We start from the raw sequence: 23,770 nt of genomic DNA, 5'->3' as shown, positions 1-23,770 counted from the left end.
AACATGGTATGTACTCACTCATAAATGGATATTAGACATAAAACAAAGGATAACCAGGCTACAAACCACAACCCTAGAAAAGCTAGGTAACAAAGAGGACACTAAGAGGGACATGCATGGATTGCCCTAGGAAGGGGAAATAGAAAAGATTTCCTGGGTAAACTGGGAATGCTTGGGGAGGGAAGAGGCATGAGAACATGAGGGAAAAGGGTGGTTGAGTTGGGGGAGGAACAGAGAGAGAGAGAGAGCAAGGAAAGAGATATCCTGATAGAGAGAGTCATTATAGGGTTAGGGAGAAACCTGATGCTAGGGAAATTCCCAGGAACCCACAAGAATGACCCCAGTTAAAACTCCAAGCAATAGTAGATAGTGTGCTTGAACTGGCATTCCTCTGTAATCAGACTGATGACTTCCCTAATTGTAATTATAGAACCTTCATCCAATAACTGATGGAAGCAGATACAGAGATCCACAGCCAAGCGCTGGGCTGAGCTCCTGAAGTCCAGTCGAAGGAAGCAGGGAGAGATTATAGGAGCAAGGAGGGTCAAGTTCATGATGGGGAAACCCACAGAGACAGCTGACCAGAACTAATGGGAGCTCATGGACTCTGGACTGACAGCTGGGGAACCTGCATGCAACTGAACTAGGCCCTCTGAATGTGGGCAACAGTTGTGTGGCTTGGGCAGTTGGTGGGGCCTCTGGCAGTGGGACCAGGATTTATCCCTAGTGCATGAACTGGCCCATTCCCTATGGAGGGATATCTTGTTCAGCCTTGACCGGGGGGCGGGGGGAGACTTGGTCCTGCCTCAGCTTGATATGCCAAACTTTGTTGTCTCCCCATGAGAGGCCTTATCCCTCTCTGAGGAGTGGATGAGGCAGGGAGGGGAAGAGGAGAGGGAAGAGGGAAGGGAGGGGAAACTGGTTGGTATGTAAAATGAAAAAAAACTTTTAAAGAAAAAAGAGAGAGAGAGAGAGAAACAAGTCAAGCTAAGGCTAAGCATTTATAATTAAGCTTCCCTGTGTGATTTATTTGGGAAATGGGTGGTGGGCCCCCAAAAGAGTGAAAACAACAAAACAACACATGTGATTTTTCATTTCTCTCATTGTGCCTATGATAGAACACATGCCTTATGAAATACACTTTGGGAACTGTTAGTGAGCTAGGAAACAATAAGATTTAGAGACAGATGGGCATGGAGTTGAATTAACTCTATAACTTCCTGTTTAAACAAATGCTTTTGTCTATGAATTAAAGACATGATGCTTTTGCTATTGATTCACTAGGTTATAGCACAGCAAATGGCAGTGTCTACTTTAATGATATCATCGTGATTCAATAATAAAAATATATGCCTATAATGATACAGTTACTTATGTCATCAACACTATCTGTCAGGCCTCAGAAGAGCAACAAGCTCTTCTCCACATTAGAGTAAGTTTATCTCTGAGTCAATATAAATGTTCAAACAAATGAACTATCCAGTCATAGTATTTAAATAACACATCTGGTCTAATCTACTGTGTCAGAGGATGTGTGTAGGAGTGTGTCTAAATCAAAGTTTCCACAGCCTATATCACTACTGAAATGTCATTCCATGTTTGGTAAAATTCACAAAGAACATTACATGGACCTTCCAAATGTGTTCCAGGAATCAGTCCTCTTCTAAGAAAAGTATAGGGCCAGAACCAGAAGTGTTTAATCTGTATGTGCAAGCAACTGGGAATCCATCATTTGAAATTAATTACTTGTGTTAATTGGCTAGTAAGACATTTGGATTGCATGTTAGAGTCGCAACTAAAACCTATTGGACTGTCACATATTTTCTATACTAAAATGTCAACATTGTGGGGAGCTATCATGAAGAACCCTGAATTGCTGCTTAGCTGATTTCTGTGTAGCTGCAGTTGTTAGGTACTGGATTTAATACTATAATCTGGAACATGTTAATTTGGAGCAATATGCATGATTAGGTTGTTTAATTGCATGTTGTAAAGCAAACTGTGACCTTTCTAGTCCCATCCTGGAGGTGGCATTGTGCTTGGAAGGAGGAAGAGACAAATGTGTGTGGGGGATCTTGACAACCATAGTGTTCCATTGTAATTTTAAAAGCCAGGTGGACACTGTGCCAGATGTGAGTGGCCATCTACTGCATAAATAAAATTTTCTAAGACTCAGTTGCCTTGAAGAAGAATCCAGTTATTTGCAAATGTTGAAAATACAGTATCAACATAAACAAGCCTCTCATTTTTAGCCACTTTGAAAAAGAAATACAACATTAAAAATTTAAAACATGTTATTCTTGCCTATCAACCAGTTAGTCAAAAACATCCTGGCTTAATGCCATAATCATTTCATATGGCATCAAAAATTAAAACAGTATTATAAATCCTGCCATTTACAAAATGTTTCACATTTTAAAAACTACTTTAAAATCCTTTGTGATGTTTGATTACAATGAGAGAGCCATACAAGGAAAGATAAAGCAGGCATGTGGCATTTCTCAACTCTGCAGTTGAACTAGCAAAGCAGAAGTGGTAAGTGATCTCCACCGGTAAAGTCAGAAGTTAATCTGAAGCCTTGAGGTTCCACCTCTCTTCCCTCTCTGGGGTGTTATGAAGTCTGAGGATAAGACCTAAGGTTCTGAAATACACAGTAATCTCAGAAAGCTGGGTTTGTTTCTCCACAGTATGTGCAGCCAAGATCCCTAAAAATGAAATGAAATATCTCAACATCTTTTCTTTAAAAGTACCTGAGAGTTAGGCTGGGTCTGCTACACAGAACTGGATGCAATAGAATAGAAACAATTACCTAGATAACTTCAATCATTTCACCTAAAATATCCTGATAAGTCAAAGGTGAGTTTTGGACTTAATTGAAGGGTATAAATTACTTGATTGTTTTTAATGTCTTTATATTTAAATGTAATCATGTACAGACTACCAGGCATTGATAATCTTTATTCCAAAACACAAATTACCTGCAACACAGCATCCTCTGGGTCCTTGGCCACTGCTTTATAAATGATGGTGCCAGGGGCAGTGTCTTCTGTGATGTAAATCTCAGTAACTGTCCAAAAAAGTACAATAGACATGATTCTCTGAGTCTCACCAGTACTAAAACCCCAAACAGTTCATTTATTATGTGTGAGTAAAGCATAACAACGAATAAAGGTGATCAAAATATGTCATGTACAAGTATGAAAATCATAATGAAATTATTATATATAATAAATATATGATAATAAAAATTAAAATCTTAAAATACTGTACTTAGTACAGATAAATGCTTTATACAGTGATTCCAGTAGTAACAATAATGACAACACTGTATTGTCTATCATCATTCTTGCATACAAGAAGGAGATTTAAAATTTTAAATAACAATATTAAACAATTTTAACACTTATTAATAGCTAAGCACTTAACATTGTTGGTGATTTTTATCCTTCTAGTTTTACTGTGATTTAAAAAGTACTAACAAGCCCAAGGCTACAGAGCCAACATATCAACGTTTTTTTCAATATTTGTTTTCTTCTTAAGTTTTCCCTATTCCCATATATATTGTGGAGAAAGCTAGGTCCTCACACATGTTAAGCACATATTCTATCAGTGGGCCACATGCCCACCTGCTACATTTTAAGATAGTAGTAATAACTGCAAGCTTGCAAATGTACGAGTCTTTGGGGGAATTAATAAAGCTGGGAAATGTGAGACTCTTGAATCCAGAGGGGAACATCCATACTTATTGCTGCCCCATTTTGTGAGAAAGGCAGTACTTCTGGATACCAGGGAGATCTTCAAGGCCTACTTGGACCATGGCCACATAGGCCTACACTTTCAACAGACAACCCTTGTGGTTACCTGTTTGTAATCCTTGTGCTTCACACAAGCACTCTGGAACCTGGCTCACTGTTTGAGAAGTTAAATGTGCATGATTCAACCTTGAATCTACCAAAGACTTCATCATGTGTTTGGGGAAGAGAAAGAGGGATATTGATATCCATGGAGCACTGATTGTGTCCACATATTATTTGGCACTTCCAAATACCATATGCATTGTACTGGATAGGATTATTTGACTTGACACAAGCTAAAGTTATCTGAGAGGAGGGAACCTCAATTGAAAAAAAAGCCTCCATAAGATCCAACCTTAAGGCATTTTCTTCATTAGTGATTGATAGGGGAGTGCTATGTGTTGCTATTCTTGAGCTGGTAGTCCTGGGTTCTATTAGAAAGGAAGCTGAACAAGCCATGTTGAGCAAGCAGCACCCCTCTGTTGGAAGGCATTGCTGGCTGGTCAAGGTTGCAGTCTCTCATGGCCCGGCAGCTTTTTCCAAAAGTGTCGCAACATGGACACACCCTCCTGTAGTGGGTAGCCATTCCAGCTTTGATCTGGAAGTTCCAACCCCCATTGAGACTTCAGCAACTGTCACGCCTACAAGGCGGGGCCAAGGGAGGCCCTGGAGACCCGAGATCTGGATGAGCCAGCCTCTCTCTGTTCTGGGACCCTGAACGGTGAAGGTGGACTGAGCAGAGCTCCAGAGAACACCACTGGACTGCGATACACCTTCCCCAGACCCTGCAACCTACCTATCCCTTAATTTGTAAGTTATGCCATTAAATAAATCTTTTAACTACGTGGAGTAGCCTTAATAATTTCACCAATATCTAGCGCTCATGTGGGGCAAATTCCAAAGGCCTGGGTGGCTCCCACCCTCAGCCTCCTCCCTGGCTTGAAAGCACCTAAACCCGCCTGCAAAGTTCCATTTAACCAGGGAATGCCTACACGGTTCCATTCCCAAAAAAGGGAGCAGTCTGGTCTCAGTTCCCTAGCTTAGCCCCCAGACCAGTGAAAAAATGGCTCCGGCTCCCTGCCATCTGGATTCCTGCCTTTAGCTGCGGTCAGCTAAGGTCACCAGCAGGCCCTGCTTCCAAGCTGTACCAACGCCACCTTCTGGCTGAAAAGTCCTACTATGCCCCCAGAACCGTGGAAAGGTAATATAGGCAAAGCAGTGTCTTATTTCAAGTAAAAGTACTTGATCATTTTATATCTTAAAATTGACTAACAAATTTTGAGTAATTATTGTAATATGGCCAACAATATTACCCTCAAAAATTTAAAAACCTTTTTGCCTGTATGATGAATGACATCTGTGTGGAAATATACGACCTTCCTAAGGCATATCTGGCCTGTACCATTTTGGCATTCATCGTAATAATTCACACAGTGTTCAAACACTGGTTTAATAACAAGAACAAAGATGAGTCATTATTGGGACTGATACAGGCTTTAAAAAATAGCAATGAAAGCTTACAGAAAAAGATTCTCTTTCTGGAATCTGCTTTAAAAAATAGCAATGAAAGCTTACAGAAAAAGATTCTCTCTCTGAAATCTGCTAACCAGGATTTACAGGCTTTCAAAGATAGCAATGAAGGCTTACAGAAAAAGATTCTTTCTCTAGAATCTGTTAATCAGGATTTACAAAACAGGCTTGTACCCAAAATTGATTTTATTGATAATAAATATGAATATTTAATAGATAGAACACTAACTCTCCAGAGTGAAGTTGTGGCTACTCAGACAGTATATAAGGAAGAAAGATTATCATTAATTGATAAGATAAGGTCCATGGAATCATGTGTTTCAGAAGAACATAAAAACTTCCATGATTCCATGAGAAATCTGGAATCTCTTGCAAGAGCGGAGGTTTACTCCTTAGAACAGACCCTAGGTGCTCCTTTACAAGCCCTGGAGGAAACTCTCAATAAACATGACAAGGGACCTAATAAGCAGAAGGGCAAGACCATACAGGTTGTAACATCTCCAAATGGCTCTCATACAATGGCTTATCCTGTTATCACCCATGAGAAGCCAGCACATGACACACAACCTGAGCCATATATAACATATACCTTACAACCAATTTCAACATGGGACTTTAAAAATATAAAGGAAGCAGTAGTTACATATGGGATACACTCCACATACATAAAACAGATGTTAAATTCGTGATCTACCTCACATATAATCATTCCAGATGACTGGCATCAGTTAATTTCAGCTGTTCTAGAATATAGCCAGCAGTTACAGTGGAAAAGCTGGTTGAGAGAAGAGGCAAAAAATTTAGAACAACAAGGTAAACTCACAGGTTTTGTGATCTCCCAAGATCAAATACTTGGTGAGGGATGTTTCGCTGACAGGAATGTACAAGCCACTTATGATGAGCATACAATATCCCTATGCCATACAGCAGCTCTAAATGCTTGGGAAAAAATTCCAGAACCTGGAAAACCAACTGAGGTATACACAAAGATATTTCAGGGACTGCACGAACCCCTCACCGATTTTTTACAAAGGCTGAACACAGCTATAACAAAAGCTGTATCAGATAAAGAATTAAGAAAAGTATTAACTGAGTACTTGGTGTTTGACAATGCTAATGCAAAATGCAGAAGAATACTTACACCATTAAAGATCAGATCAGCTCCTTTGGAAGAATGGATTCAGTATACTAATGGTGTTGAGTCTCATAACTACAGTAATGAGGCTTGGATAGGAGAGACAAATCCCAGAGGTGAAAGAAGGCTCTGTGTAACCAAATGTTTTAAATGTGGTACACGAGGTCATATAAGTAAAAACTGTACATGGGGTACTCCTCAAAGTAATACTCCTTTTAGGAATAGTCTAAACAGGAGACCCCAACCACCTCCCGGATTATGTAGAAGGTGTGGCAAAGGCCGACATTGGACCAGTGAGTGCAGATCAAAAATAGATATACGAGGCTGACAGATCTGAGAGCTATTAATAAAGTAATTCAGCCAATGGGCTCCCTACAGACTGGGATGCCCTTGCCCTCTCTGCTACCCAAAGAATGGCCTAAAATAGTTATTGACTTAAAAGACTGTTTCTTTACCATACCCTTACAAGAAAATGATAGAGAAAAATTTGCCTCCACAGTATCTAATTATAATAAATCTCAGCCAGTAAAGAGATATCAATGGAAGGTCCTCCCACCGGGAATGTTAAACAGTCCTACCTTGTGCCAATACTTTGTGCAAAAACCTTTGGAGATGATTCATGTAATGTTTCCACAGTCCATAATGTATCACTATATGGATGATTTCCTATTAGCTGATCCAAAGTTAGACACATTAGAAAGCATGTTTGAAGAAATAAAAAAAGTTTTGCCCTGCTGGGGACTGCAAATTGCTCCTGAAAAAATGCAAAGAGGAGATTCTATTAATTACTTAGGATATAAGATAGAGCTACAAAAAATTAGACCCCAAATGGTACAACTAAGGAGAGATCGATTGAAGACTCTTAATGATTTTCAAAAGTTATTAGGAAGCATTTCCAACTTACTGAGTATCATGGGAATACCCAAAGATGGACTACAAAATTTGGCTAATACTCTAGTAGGGGAAAAAGAATTAAGTAGTCCAAGAGAATTATCAGCCGAAGCTGAGAAAGAATTGGCGCTAGTAGAAAAGACAATTAGAGAAGCACATATGGATCATGTGGATCCAGAACTTAAATTCATTCTTGTCATATTCCCCTCCAGACATTCCCCAACAGGTATTTTGATGAAGAGGGAAGATATTATATTGGAATGGATATTCCTACCACATAAACCAAATAAGAAATTAAAGACTTATATAGAAAAGATCTCTGATTTGATTCAAAAAGGTAAATTAAGACTTTGCCAGTTGACAGGAATGAACCCAGCAGAAATTGTAGTACCTTTAACTAATGAGGAAATTTCATCACTATGGAAAGATAATGAATACTGGCAGAGAGCCTGCAGTAACTTTTTGGGAGAGATTAACCACCACTATCCCAAAAGCAAGAGAATAGAATTCATAAAGAAGACTGAATGGGTCCTTCCTCACATTGTATGACAAAAGCCAATTTCAGGAGTCCTCACATTCTATACTGATGCAAATAAATCAGGGAAAGCAGGATATGAATCAGGAGACTTAAGTAAAGTGGTACAAAGTCCATACAGCTCTGTACAAAAGGCAGAACTGTATGCCATTCTTATGGTACTGATGGACTTCACAGAACCCCTCAATATAGTCACTGACTCTCGATATGCAGAGAGAGTTGTTTTACATATTGAAACTGCTGAGTTTATTCCTGATAATACAGAATTAACTTCATTATTCGTACAATTGCAGGAAATCATCAGAAAAAGGGAACATCCTATATATATAACACATATCAGATCCCATACAGGTCTTCCAGGACCTCTAGCACAAGGTAATGATGAGATTGATCAGTTACTAATAGGTAATGTGCTAGAAGCCTCAGAATTTTATAAGAAATATCATGTAAATAGCAAAGGTTTGAAGAAGGATTTCTCTATCACTTGGCAACAGGCTAAGGATATTGGAAAAAAATGTCCTACTAGTTCCATCTATAACCAAACTCCATTACCTGCAGAAAGCAATCCAAAAGGTATACAAAGAAATGAAATTTGGCAGATGGATGTGTTTCATTTTGCAGAATTTGGAAGATTAAAGTATGTACGTCATACCATTGACACCTATTCAGGATTTCAATGGGCAACTCCTATGAGTTCTGAAAAGGCTGATTCTGTGATTACACACCTATTAGAAGTTATGGCCATCATGGGAATACCTGTACAAATTAAGACAGACAATGCCCCAGCATATGTCTCCAATAAAATGAGACAATTCTTTGCTTATTACAATATAAAGCATGTTACAGGTATACCACACAATCCCACAAGCCAAGCAGTCATAGCAAGATCCAATCGAACTTTAAAGGATATGCGAAATAAACAGCAACAGGTAACAAAGACTCCTAGAAAAAGATTGCATAGTGCTTTATTAACCTTGAATTTTCTCAATGCTGATGAGAAAGGAACAATAGCTGCAGAGAGACATTGGATGACAGACAAAACTCCTGAGCTAAACCAACTGGTTTATTTCAAGGATGTGCTGACCTCAGAATGGAAACCTGAATATTCTACGTTCTACGTTGGGGAAGGGGTTTTGCCTTTGTTTCTACAGGAGAAGAAAAGCTATGGATACCAACAAAATTAATAAAAATTTGATTCGAACAGGAAAAAACCCTTGATGAGGAGAAGTAAAAGATCATCCACCAATGTGACATCTCTACAAGTTGTAAGAAAAATTTAACAATCAAAGGTTGGGGTAGGGTTCTCTTTTTGTCTTTCCAGGATAATGGAAATACCAATCTTCCAAAAATCCTAAGGCCTTTGATATCCAGATGTTTACAGCAGAAAGAAAGAATCTATTGGTATCAATCTACACATGGTAAAATCTCACTGTCTAACATCTATCTCTCTATCAATCTAGTAAAGTTGTGGTTCCAATTCAATTATAAGCCAGGTTGGCTTTGGAGATGGAATTGGCTCACTCCTTCTCTAAACCCAAGCATATTGCTAAAAGAAAAGTTTGAGAGATTCTTCAGTCCCATATCAGAAGAGCCCTCTGGTGTGGGACAGAAGGAAACCAATAAAAAGGGACCAATGTCTTCAAGATTCTAATTCTCTCCATGCTTACTCTTGATTTCTCAGAATCCTTTCTTACATGCTATGTCCTCTTTAAATCCAAACCTTCCATTTTGATAACAAATGGGTTTTTCCAATAGCAATCTCGGAAGTCTCCAGAAGAAAGATGGGGCCCTAACAACAACTCTACCCAATCCAGAATGATGCCATGGTACTCATCATCATACTACACTTCTTGCCAGAATTTCAGACAATCTTACCCATTACTCTAAGACTTGCTGCAGAACCTACAGTTAGTCTAACTGAAATTTAACTATCTGAGCTTTCTCACAGTACCCAACAGAGATAACATCACCCCCTAAACAGCAGGAAGCAATTCTAAGAAAACGACGCCCCTTCTCCCTTAGGTTTCATAATTCTCAGGGTTATGGATGATGGTTATAGGGTTGGGGGTGGAAGAAAATATTAGACTCAGTATTCTAAAAAAAAAGGGAAAAGAAGAAATGGAATGGATAGGTATAAGATATTATGGTAGATTATTGTATATACTAGTAAACAAATTTAGTAAAATAGCAGCTTTAGATAATTTGCACTGTAATTTGCACTGTTATGGATTCTTATATGTTGATACAAATGTAAACTATTTTTATATTCCTGATTAAGATAATTTGTATATTGATACAAATATAGAACTATATTTGTTATAATGTACATATATTTCTACTCTTATTTGAAATATTTGTATATTGATACAAACGTAAATTTATATCTGTCATACTTTATGTATGTTCTACTTCTGTTTAGGATATTCGGTATATTGATATAGATTTAAGATTATTGTCATATTGCATATCGCACTATATATTCCTACCTCTGTTATAAATATCTTGTGTATTGTCACAACTTTGAAGTCATCATTCTTTACCATACATTTGCTTATAGACTATTTACCTTGTTTACATGAAGCCTTAGTCCTTAGGTTATTTCAGTAGATAAGACTTATAGATTTATAGGCACCTATGTTTGTCATCTCTATAGTTACGTTAGTTAGGTTATCCAGATTTACAGATACATAGGTCAGATGGACATGTAATCTTCAAACACTTCATAGACCTAGAGAATATGGCATTTAAATAACTTAGAATTCTGTTGATGTGAGACACAATTGCTCCTGGCTACACCAATTTGATCCCAAGAGAATGTTGGGCTTCTAAGACATTTCCATTTGGAAGTTTGTGTTCTTGGCACAAAATGGCCTACTGGGCAAAGAACTGCCCTTGCCTCGATGGCTGACAGTACGAATGCAATGCTGTCCTTTCTGGATGTGTGGGACACAAGGAAAGTGACCACTATACTCTGCCAAGACAGGGTAAAATGGTCTTTCAGAATTCCTGCTTCTGAAAATGGTCTGTCAGATACTCTAGGCCTGTAGCCAATTTGAATGCACCAACAATGCTGAGAAACATTAGGTGACTGTCCAGGCTGCCAGCTTTCTTAGTCTGCTCTTGCAAGATTCCCAAAAGTTGCTTGCATCCATCTACCATTTCTCAGGTACCATTATATTCCTTCTCATGTCTTTGCTGGGATTGAAGACTAGCAGTTATAGTTACAACTTAGTATATATATATATATATATATATATATATATATATATATAATCTTAGATAGAACATATTAAGTATTAGATTCAGGTTCTTTAGGATAGGACACCATTTGAAATGATCTTTGTAGCATGCCATTTACCTATGCTCTATACTTCTCTGGATTTTAGTATGTGATTATTGCTTGATATTATTTGCATTGGTTGTAGTTCCATCTTATCTAGGTCATTATCCCTCATTATTCCTGGACAATATTTGATAATCATTTCTTTGTATATAGTTTTGTATTAGGTTAGAACCTTTTTATTTAGACAAAAAGGGGGAGATGTAGTGGGTAGCCATTCCAGCTTTGATCTGGAAGTTCCAACCCCCATTGAGACTTCAGCAACTGTCACGCCTACAAGGCGGGGCCAAGGGAGGTGCCTGGAGACCCAAGATCTGGATGGGCCAGCCTCTCTCTGTTCTGGGACCCTGAACAGTGGAGGTGGACTGAGTAGAGCTTCAGAGAACACCACTGGACTGCGATACACCTTCCCCAGACCCTGCAACCTACCTATCCCTTAATTTGTAAGTTACGCCATTAAATAAATCTCCTTTTAACTACATAGAGTGGAGTAGCCTTAATAATTTCACCAATACCCTCCCTCCCCAGAGAAACTGCCTGCCTCTACCTGCCCTTTTCTGGAGAACATCCCTGGGCCCAAATGACTGACCTGATCTGAAAGCTGTCTCTAAGCCAGATGCCTGATTTATCTTTAGCTTGACCCTTGGCATAGGGTCTCCTGCTAGAAGATTTGTGCTAGGAGCTCTGCTATAGGACCCTACTGCTACATACAAAGCCTTGTGATAGGAGCATGCCACTTAATATAAATTAGAGTTTGTCCCCAGGCTCCCCAATCCTATATATTTCTTATACAATGGAATAAAGTTGAGCTGATTCACTGAAGTCATGTGCTGGAGGGCTGTCTCTGTTGTGCCCATACCCATCCTGAACGCTGTTGCCCACTTCTGCTCTCTCCACCCTTGTGGTCTAATGCAGTCAATGATCCTAAGGAAGAAGAAACAGAGCCACACCCCTTCACGGCCTCTGCTTCAGCTGCTGCCTCCAATTTACTGCCCTGTTTGAGTTCCTGTCCTACCTTCCTTTAATGACGAACTACAATGCAGAAGTGTAAGCTAAATAAACTTTTTACTCCCTGTCTTAGTTAGGGTTTCTATTGCTGTGAAGAGACACCATGACCACGGCAACTTTTATAAAGAAAAGCAGTTAGTGGGGTGGCTTGCATTCAGAAATTTAATCCATTATTGTCATGGCAGCAACAGGCAGACACGGTGCTGGAGAAGAAGCTGAGAATTTTACATGTTGATATGCAGACAATAGGAAGTGGTCTATCTCACTGGGTGTAGCCTGAGCAAAGAAAACCTCAAAGCCCAACCCCACAGTGACACATTTCCTCCAATAAGGCCACACCTTGTTGACAAATTGCTAAACAGTCTTACTAATAAAAAAAAAACCAGAGCCAGATATTGGGTTATAACCAAGAGATCAGAAAAGCAGAAAGAAGCCAGCCATGTTCTCACCACTTGGAGATCCTCAGCCAAAGAGACCTACTTCCTGTATAACTATACCCATATGTCTTTCTGTTCCGCCATCTCATTTCCTCTCTCCACCCAGCTACATCACTTCCTCTTCCTGCCCAGCTCTGCCACTTCCTGTCTGTCTGTACAGACCTCCAGGCCTTTATGGTTAGTGCGGGGATTTAAGGCATGTGCCAACACAACTGGCTCTGTTCCCAGTGTGGTCTTGATCTCACAGAGATCCAGACGGATCTCTGCTTTCCAAGTGATAGGATTTAAGGTGTGTGCTACCATTGCCTGGCCTCTATGTTTACTATAGTGGCTGGCTTTTTCTTCTGATCCTCAGATAAACTTTATTGGGGTACACAGAAAAAATATCACCACAACACCTACTTTAACAAGGCCACACCTCCTAATAGTGCCACTCCCTATGAGATTATGGGGGCCAATTATATTCAAACTACCATATTCCATTCCCTGTCCCCCATTAGCTTATAACCATATCATAATGCAAAATGCATTTCAGTCCAACTTCACAAGCCCCCATAGTCTCGACAATGTTTTAAAGTCCAAACTTCAAAGTCTCTTCTGAAATTCATGCAATTTCTTAACTCTAATCCCCTATAAAATTAAAATCAAAAAGGAGATCACATACTTCCAACATACAGTGGCACAGGGTATATACATTACCAGTCTAAAACATAGAGAAGGGAGCATAGTGCGGAAATACTGGACCAAAGCAAGACTGAAAACCAGCTGGACAAACTCCAAACTCTGCATCTCCATGTCTGATGTCAAAATGCTCTTTAGATCTCCAACTCCCTTCAGCTTTGTTGACTGCAGCACACTTCTTTCTCTTGGGCTGGTTCCTATCTCTGTTAGCAGCTCTCCTCAGCAGGTATCCCACAGCTCTGGTGTCTGTAACATACTGGGGTCTCCAAGGCAATTCAGACTTCAACTTCCCAGCTTCACTCAATGGCTCTCTAGGTCTCCATTTAGGGACACTCCTGACACATGCCTGGCCTCAGTGGTTTTCCTTAGTTGTGGGGGTATTCCATGATGCCTTTCTTCTATCCTTTACTCTAAAGCCAGAACCATGTGGCCAAAGCTGCCATCTTCTGCTGCTTGATGGGGCTGGAACAGGGCCCCCTTGTTCAATTACAGCTTCACCAGCTGTATGTTTTTCCATGATTCCTTTCACTGCCAGAGCTTGGCTGTTCTGGAATTTGCTCTGTAGACCAGGCTGGCCTCAAACTCAAGAGATCCACCAGCCTCTGCCTTCCCAGTGCTGGGATTAAAGGTGTGCACCACTACACCTGGATCTAAACTTTTCTTTAATTCCTTTTCACTTAGCTGGAAACTTAGCTGGGTGGGATCTTGCCTTGAGGTCACCACTCCCTTTATTCCATTTCTTAATCCATTTATTTCCTTGAACACAGGATTTGGCTCTCTTCCACTCTTTTTCTCCTCAAATTTTACATTTTGTGATTTACCCTGCTCAGCTTGCTCCTTTTCACTATAAATCTTCATTAAAGTTAGCTAATGCCGGGCGGTGGTGGCGCACGCCTTTAATCCCAGCACTCGGGAGGCAGAGGCAGGCGGATCTCTGTGAGTTCGAGGCCAGCCTGGTCTACAAAGTGAATTCCAGGAAAGGCGCAAAACTACACAGAGAAACCCTGTCTTGAAAACCAAAAAAATAAATAAATAAATAAAGTTAGCTGATAACCAACTATATGATAGAGTATACTATGATGTTTTGAGATTTCCTCTGCCCATAGAATTAATCTGAAACTCTTCACTTTAGCCTCAGGCAGACCCTTCAGACAATGGCAAAAGGCAGCCACATTCTTCACCAAAATATCACAAGAAGGATTGCTAGGCCACACACTAACATGAAACCTCTGGATCCAGAACCCACGATTCAAATCGCACTCAAAAAGACACTCAAATCAACATGTCCTCCACGCTCGTACTAGGATGCCCCATTAAGCAGCACTAAAGCATTGAGATGCTTTTCTAATTCACAGTTGCAAGGTTCATACTCCGTCAAACAAAGCATGGTCCAGCTTATCACAACAAGCCCTAGTCCCTGGTACTAACTCTGTCTTAGAGTTTCTATTGCTATGAAGAGACACTTTGACCATAGCAATTCTTACAAAGGAAAATATTTAATGGGGTAGCTAACAGTTTCAGAGGTTTAGTCCATTATCATCATGGTGGGACATGACGGCAAACAGGCAGACATGGTGCTGGAGAAGGAGCTGAGAGTTTTACATCTTAATATGTAGGCAGCAGGAAGTGGTCTGCCTCACTGGGTGCAGCTTGAGCAAAGGAGACCTCAAAGCTCAACCCCACAGTGACACACTTCCCTCAACAAGGCCATTCCTATTCCAAAAAGACCATACCTCCCAAGAGTGCTGCTCCCTTTGGGGGCCATTGTCTTTCAAACCACCACACTCCTCAAATTACTTTTTGGTCATGGTGTTTTATCACATCAATAGTAACTCTAAGACTTGCATCAAAGCAGAATTGACATCTCAGTTGAATCAATGATTTTGTTAGTTACTTTTCTCCCTGCTATGACTAAATTCCTGACAACAAGCTACTTAGAGGTGGATGGATTTGTTTAGCTGATATTTTGAGAGGATAAAGTATATCATGGGGAAAAAGGATGGTAGCTGGGACTCCATATCAGTGGAACTGTGCAGCAAGAACACTTTACCTCCTTATTTCTCCACAGAACAGAAAACAAAGTAGATGGGTATAGCACGAATCATAAATGGTCTTATTAATAAAAAACAAACCCAGAAACCAGGTATTGGGGTGAATTCTGAAAGGTCAGAGAAGCAGAACAAGACACAGCTAACTTCACCTTGCCAACTACTCAGCTGATCCTATTTCCTCAAACTGGAAGCCTCTGAGTCCTCACCTGAATGGATCTCAGCTGAACTGCTGCTAAAAAGCCTAAAAGCTTAACAAGACCTAGTTCCTGGTCCTCATGCCTTACATACCTTTCTGCTTCCTGCCATCACTTCCTGGGATTAAAGGTGTGTGTCACCATGCCTGGCTGTTTCCAATGTGGCTTGGAACTCACAGAGATCCAGACGGATCTCTGTGTCCTGAATGCTAGGATTAAAGGCATGTGTTACCACTGCCTAAATCTGTGCTTAATATAGTGGCTGTTCTGTTCTCTGACCCCAGAAAAGTTTATTGGGGTGTACAATATATCAACCACAGATGGGAAGTAAACCTTAAGGCCTCAAGTGATCTGCTTCCTCCAGTAATGTTCCACCTCCCAAACATTCATGACCTCCCAAAACAGCGCCACCTGCTAGGGATGATTGTTGAAACATGAACCTGTGGGAAATAGTTCCCATCTAAGTCAGCAATGAAGAGACTGAGGTTCACACAAGACAAGTAACTAAGTCTAGTTAGTAGGCATACCTACATCTGAACCATTTTATATTTTAGTTGGACAGTATGGATTTTTTTCCACAAGTTGGAATTAAATATTTGACTTCATAGAATGAGAAAGACTGACAGAAAGAGCTGCCTACATGATAAGAGAGCAAGGAGCAAAAAAAGACCATCACCACAGACCTCATGACATTTTTAGTTTAACAACTAGACACATTTAAGATATTGATTTTAGTGTGATCAAATATGTGGATAGTTTTCAATACTGAGCAAGTCACTTTACCTGTAGCTAGAGTTTTCTCCAGTCCTGCCTGGCCCACAGTCAGGACAAATCTCTCTCACGTGCCAGTCCTGCAGCCGCTCAGACCCAACCAAGTAAACACACAGAGACTTATATTATTTATAAACTGTATAGCCGCAGCAGGCTTCTTGCTAGCTGTTCTTGTATCTTAAATTAACCCATTTCTATTAATCTATAAGTTGCCATGTGGCTCACAGCTTACCGGTATCTTATCATCTTCTCATGGCAGTGGCTGGCAGCATCTCCTGACTCTCTGCCTTCCTGTTCCCAGAATTCTCTTCTCTGCTTGTCCCGCCTATACTTCCTGCCTGGCTGCTGACCAATCAGCATTTTATTTATACAGAGCGATATCCACAGCACTTCCCCTTTTCTTTTTTTTTCAAAAAGGAAGGTTTTTAACTTTCACATAGTAAAATTACATATAACAAAACAAATATCTTGTCTATTTATAATATCTAGTCTATTTGTATTTGGCAAAATTAAAGAAGATATCCTATCTATCCTATATTTGTGAATCTAAGGTTTCATATCTAACTTGTCTTTTATCATAACTAAGGAAAATTGTAACTATCTAGCTTCAACTACATCAAAGACCTCAGAAGGATATAATATTACCTGAGAAATGGGAGAAGGATGCAAGCAACTTTCGGGAGTCTTGCGAGAGTAAACAGACACAGCTGGCAGCCTGGACAGTCATCCAAAGTTCCTTTGTAAAGTTGGGGCATCTGTCTTCAGCCCACAGACCTAGAGTCTCTCAATCACTTTTCTCTGTGTCCTGTAGAATGTCTGGCAGCTTCCTCTGTGAAGCAGGAACCTGAAGGACCATTTCACCAAGCAAAGTTCAGTGGTCACCTTCCTATGGGTCCTGCATGTCCAGTCGATCAAGCAGTGCAGGCAAGAACAGTTTCTTGCCCAAATGGCTATTTTTGCCAAGGTGAAGATAAACTCTATATAGAGTGTCTTCAATCCCAGCCTCCTCTCTCAAGTAAATCGGTGCTACCAGGAGCAGATATGCCTTACTGTTCAGAAAGTCTAAATTTTTAAAACATTTTAAATGCCATATTCTGTAAGGTCTTTGAAGTGTTTGAAGATTACCTATCTAATTGAATTATATCTATGTATACCTAGAAAACAACATGACTATAAGTTTGACTATCATAGAAGACTAATTATTAATCTGTATTTTTAAATTATCTATTACAATCTAAATGAGTTACATAAACATAATACCTCAAACAAGAGTAGAAATGTACATACAGTATAACAAAATTAACTTTAAATTTGTATCAACAAACTAAAATCTATAGCAATTGTAAAACATTTATAAGCAAGTTGTTGTTCTCTGAAAGTAAGTTCATTAATCTACCCTTTCATCCTATCATTATCTATACTATCCTCCTTTCTTCTTTAGAAAGAGATTGCGCCGGCGGTGGTGTTGTGCGCCTTTAATCCCAGCACTTGGGAAGCAGAGCCAGGCAGATCTCTGTGAGTTCGAGGCCAGCCTGGACTACCAAGTGAGTTCCAGGAAAGGTGCAAAGCTACACAGAGAAACCCTGTCTCGAAAAACCAAAAAAAAAAAAAAAAAAAAAGAAAAGAAAAGAAAAAAAAGAAAGAGATTGCATTTATAATCAACTTGTTTTAAATAAAAATACTGTTTTTTTTCTGTCCCATACCAAAGGGATCTTCTGATATGGGACAAAAGAATCTCTTAACCTTTTTTTTTTTATTTTAGCAATATGTTTGGGTTTAGAGAAGGAGTGAGCCAATTCCATCTCCAAAGTCAGCTTGGTACATTTGGGAATTTGGGCATAGCTTCTCTTACTACTTCTGTAGGGTGCCCTGCTGGAGGGGGGCACTGTATCTTATGGGGACACAAAGAAAATTTTAGGATTGTGGAGTAGTCTGTGAGGGTGTATCATCTGAGCCAGTTGCCTTGAAACTCTTCTGGATGTTGGATCACCTGGGCCATGGTGTCATCGGAGACTTTTCAGGGGGTCTTGGCTGGTCAAACCTGATGTATCTTAATCTGGAACAAATACATAGTCTCTGACTTTCTGTGGAAACAAAAGCAGAGCCTCCTTTCCAAAGCAACATGTCCTTAGATCCAAATTTTGAAGTCAAGGTGCCTTTAAAATATACATTGGCTTAACTCAATAGCTTTTACGATCAATTGTTTTTCTGCAGTTAAAAATCCCAAAGACAACACAATCCAGATTCTCTGTGCAATATCCATCTTTACATGGCTTATTTTTTATACTACCTTTACTGTCTCTTTAAAGATTTTATTTTTTAAAACTATCTATTTCTTTCTTTATATATATATATATATATATATATATATATATATATATATATTTCTCTCTCTTCCAAGTCTACATACATTTTTACACACATTGTAAAGCATTTAAAGTCTTGTTCCATCTGAATATGCCTTATTGTGTAACTATTGCTTTAAACTGCAGCATTCTAAGACTGAAAGGCCTGCTGTGGCTGCTGGCTCCGCCCACCTCGGCTTCCCAACATGGCAGTGGTACAGTTTACCACCAGCTCTGGGAGCCATCTACTCTTAGAAACAATGGTCCTATGCTTCTATCAAAGCAGTGTGTAGCCCAGAAATCTCTTTTTTTTTAACTAGCAAAAACTATATCCAACACACAGCAGAGTGTGCAGCTTGGAGACACCTCTGTGCGTAGGTCAAGCATGTATGTCACAAACCTGCCATAGAGTAGCTCAAACCCACAGGCTGCTGCTAACTTGAGAGAGACAACTAGGAAGCTGTTTTAAGGTCCGTTTTGGAATCTTCTTTCTGAGGTTTTAGGTGGAAACTCTTGCCACCATGTTGGGCACCATTTGTTTTGTTATCTGTAATTTTACTATGTAAAAGTTAAAATCTTCCTTTTTGAAAAAAAGAAAAGGGGAAATGCTGTGGGATGTTCTGTATGTCAAATGTGTTGCTCTGATTGGTTAATAAATAAAACACTGATTGGCCAGTAGCCAAGCAGGAAGTATAGGCGGGACAAGCAGAGAGGAGAATGCTGGGAAGTGAAAGGCTGAATCAGAGAGACGCTGCCAGCTGCCGCCATGACAAGCAACATGTAAAGATACTGGTAAGCTACAAGCCATGTGGCAACTTATAGATAAATAGAAATGGGTTAATTTATCTATAAGTTAATTTAAGATAGAAGAAGTAGATAACAAGAAGCCTGCCATAGCCATACAGTTTGTAAGCAATATAAGTCTCTGTGTTTACTTGGTTGGGTCTGAGCGGCTGTGGGAATGGCGGGTGAGAGAGATTTGTCCTGACTGGGCCAGGCAGGAAAACTCTAGCTAATAGACCTAAGTCTATTTTCTGTGTGGTGGAACTAAGGGAAAGAAGAACTTACCTCCAGTGTTGTGAGCATTAAACAAAACAATCCACTTAAAGCTTTCAGGATGGTGTTTGTACATAGTCGTGGCCCAGTACACATCAGCTATTTAATATGTGTGTGTTTGTACATATATGTGTGCATGTGAGTGTGTGTATGTGTGTGTGTGTGTAGGGGAGCATGCATATATCATAATGTGTGTGGAATTCAGGAAACTACTTTCAGGAAATTCTCTACTTCTACCGTGGGTTCCCAGGTCAAATTCTGATCATCAGGCTTACATCACAAATGCATTTACCTGCTGAGCCATCACACCAGCACAACCATTGCCAATTATTATTCCCCTTTAGTTTTACAGCCAAGGTACCATAAAAGCACATAAGACATAATGGTATAGGACCTATATCTATGTCCACAGGGCTTCCTTTCCCCAAAACAGACCCCTGGTACCTTGATCTTCCTGAGCAAGCGATCCAGTGAAAGTAGGTGGCTCATTCACATCTTCAATCTGAACAAAAATGGTCTGTGATGCTGTTGCCTCGTGGCTGTCTTTGGCATATATTGTTAAGGAGTAGAGTGCTACCACCTCAAAGTCCAGCTTGGGTACTCCAGTGATAATTAACTAAAATTGTAAAAAAGAGCACAATAAAGGAGGATCAAATGATTGGCTTCATATAGAGAGCAAAGAAGAAAGAATAAAGACACAGATGTAAAGCCCTAAGTAAAATGGAGGGCGCCCTCTTCTCCTGTGCAATAGTAAAGGTGGATCTTCATTTGCAGGCATGTTTTTATACTATGAAGTTATCTCACCATCAAACTGATTTTAATGCTATCTAGTGCTAGTCTATGATACTGTATGTTTTTGGTTTGGGTTTGGTCTTTTTGTTTTAGTTAGTTGGTTGATTAGCTAGTTTGTTGAGACATAGTCTCATACAATAGCCCAGGTAGACCTATATCTTGATTTCTAAAACAAGATGGCTTTAAACTCATAGCAATCCTTCTGTCTCAGCCTCTCAAATTCTAGGATTACAACTGTGAGCCACCACACCTGACAATTTGATTTTGTTCCAACACCAAAGGCCTCATCATGTATTCAGACAGGCTCAAAGTTGTGATTCTATATTCTCAGTCCTTAGTACTGAGATTAAAGGGGTGTATTTACACACATAGTGAGGATATCATTTTAATTATGTGGCCACATTTCTTGTTTTTTAATAATTGTAACATAGTGGAGTATTGAATTATAAATATGTTTATATAGAACAAATACTAGGTATCAACTGTTTATAATGGCCTAAGCAGCAGCATGGAACTTTACATACACTATCTCACAGAATTGTTTTATCAACAACTGTTCATCTCATTTTACAGAAAAAAAACAGAAACATTGAAAATCAAGTAATTTACCCAAGTTCATATTGCTCATAACCAGAGGAGCCACGGAGGAAAAGTAGGCTTCTCAGTTTACCTCATGATTATAACAACAGGAAATGGTGATCAGCGAGATTGGCACCATTTTGCTGGTTGGGCTTATAATGGAAGTTGAATGGAGAACAAGTACAAGATGGCATTTTCTACCAAATTCATAGTGGGATCAAATTTTAAAGGTTGACAATGCCAAGACTTGGTAAGGATACCCCAGGTCCTATTAAATACCTTCCCTGTTCCTCTAGAACAGTGGTTCTCAACCTGTGGATTGTGACCTAATGGGAGTCAAACAACTCTTTCACAGGGGTCGAATATCAGATACCCTGCACATCAGACATTTACAATACAATTCATAACAGTATCAAAATCACAGTTATGAAGTAGCAATGAAAATAATTCTATGGTTGGGGTCACCACAACATGAGGAACTGTATTAAAGTGTCAAAGCATTAGGAAAGTTGAGAACCACTGCCCTAGAATATGTGCCCATTGCAGCTTCTAGCTGATCCTTTTAGAGCATTAGCAGATCATGTCTCTTTTCTGGCACACTCCACAGTTTTTATGTTTCTGATGCTTTGCTCTTTCCTGTACTCATGCCCTTTGCCATGTGACTTTGCAGTTCCTTTGGCTTAGACATGTGACTTGCTTCAGTCAATAGCTTATGAGTAGATGTGAGTCTTTAAATGTACACCTGGGCTCAAGCAAGTATCCTCTTGCTTTCTTTCACCCTGATGGAAGATGCTTCTGCAAGTAACTGTACTGAGTGCCTGGAGGGAGAGAGAAGCACAGCCTGGGGCCAAACCAGCCTAGGGCAGTTCAACTGTGTCTGAAGATGTGTTACACTGAATCCTCTTGTAGGTCTCTGGGGGCAATGCAAAGGGACCAGGTGAATGCTATGCATGCAATAGGTTTACAGCATATTTGGGTAACCCTGATCTTAGGGACCCCAAAGCTCTTATAATGAGCAATATGACTATCTGAACATCACCCCATTAGGAGAATTAGCTTTATAAGATCAAAATAATAAATAGCATTTCCCAGCACATCTCTCAGGCCCTACAAGCTCTGTCCTTCATCTCCTTGGCAGTCAGATTTCGCACCACGCTCCCTGTTCAGATCTGGTCACACTGATCCTTTAGTCCCTTCTCTTTATCAAGATCCTTCTTCCTACATCACCTTTCGACATGACCTATAACATTCTCTCCTTCATTTATTCAATTTCTGCCCATTCTACAGACTACTAATAATAACTGCATATAATTCTACTTGAAGGGAACCCTGACTATATCATATGTCCTTGTTTGGTACTCTCACCTGAGATTTGTATTTCATTCCTCGGGTAATATTGACAATTTTATATTTGTGTGTATACACTTAATTTGCATGTATTCCTACAAACAAGTAGATGCAATGAGAAGCAGGCATTACCTTGCATCTGACTGGATCCTTAATAAGTACCTGCAAAACTGGTGTTCCTTGTTATTCTCATGGATTCTGAGAATATTTGACACATCATAGGTCCCAAAGAGTAGAATGTTAAATTAATTAAAAGCATGCAAGAGGGCCTATAATCCCAGGATTTGGAGTGGCAAGAAAGGAGGATCAGGAGTTCAAGGCCACCTAAAACTATACAATCTCAAAAGGCTAAAACTAGCCAGATGTGGTGATGTACACCTTTAATCACAGCACTTGGGAGGCAGTGGCAGGAGGATCTCTGTGAGTTCAAGGCCAGCCTGATCTATATATAGAGTGAGTTCCAGGGCAGCCAGGGGCTACACAGAGAGAGAAACCCTGTCTCAAAAAATAAAAAGGCTGAAACAAAGAACACACACATACCAAATTACACAAGCAGTAGAAAGTAAGGCAGAGAAGATGGTCTCATTTAGATCTCTTAAAGTGTGCTAATACTACCTGCCTCCATACTTACATCCCACCGATGTGAGAATCTATGAGCCAGCACGAAAGGATGCACCACAGGGCTGGCATTAAGAATAACAGGATCTCCAACCAGAGAAGTGTGAGGTGAGAGAGACACGGTGACCATGGCAACCACTGTGTGATCAGAGGCGTTTTCCAGGAGGGAGCTAGCATTCTCCACAAAAAACGTCGGAGCAGCTCGAACACCTTAGAGAAAACACAAAACTATACTTTATAAAGATTTCTGTGAGGCTTCTCAACATCTTTCATATTTGAAGCCACAGAGGAAAAGCACAATGCATACTGAGTACATTTTTTTTTTTGACTTGGGATTCTTGATAATGAGTTGAGTTGGGTTGGTAGGCTTGTTGAGGATCTGGGACCTTTGTTACTCACGAGCTAGCATGTTAGCCTGAGACAACTACTGTCAGTTCTGTTTTATGCTGAAGAAAGTTAAAGGCACAAAAATGGCCTTAAATGTCACAGTTAACCAATGGCAGCGCTAGAATTTTAACCCAAAATTGCCAGATTCATATCCTATGCTCTTATATGGTTGAAATTATTTTGTGAAGTGGAGTAAATTGGGGAGGAATAAAAGGCTGGAAAATCAAAAGCTCATAGGGTCAAATTTGGGGAATGCATCTACCTATAAAGAGATAACAG

At 39.8% G+C, this 23,770-nt stretch overlaps 1 protein-coding gene across 1 annotated transcript in view; it reads right to left on the bottom strand.

Moving 5' to 3' along the window:
* Positions 1–23,513, bottom strand: part of LOC128106999 (cadherin-related family member 3-like) — an 87,514-nt gene extending 64,001 nt beyond the window's left edge. The window contains exons 1-4 of the mRNA XM_052732359.1: positions 23,504–23,513; positions 23,118–23,314; positions 20,213–20,384; positions 2,979–3,067 (exon numbers count right to left, since the gene is read on the bottom strand). Of these exons, the coding sequence (XP_052588319.1) occupies positions 2,979–3,067; positions 20,213–20,384; positions 23,118–23,314; positions 23,504–23,513 (468 nt within the window). The remainder of the gene's footprint in view (positions 1–2,978; positions 3,068–20,212; positions 20,385–23,117; positions 23,315–23,503) is intronic.
* Positions 23,514–23,770: the final 257 nt, after the last annotated feature.

Source organism: Peromyscus californicus, unplaced genomic scaffold, assembly GCF_007827085.1.
Source record: "Peromyscus californicus insignis strain IS unplaced genomic scaffold, ASM782708v3 Scaffold_12__1_contigs__length_115047231, whole genome shotgun sequence".
NCBI lineage: Eukaryota > Metazoa > Chordata > Mammalia > Rodentia > Cricetidae > Peromyscus > Peromyscus californicus.
This window is presented reverse-complemented; position numbering and strand designations above follow the sequence as displayed.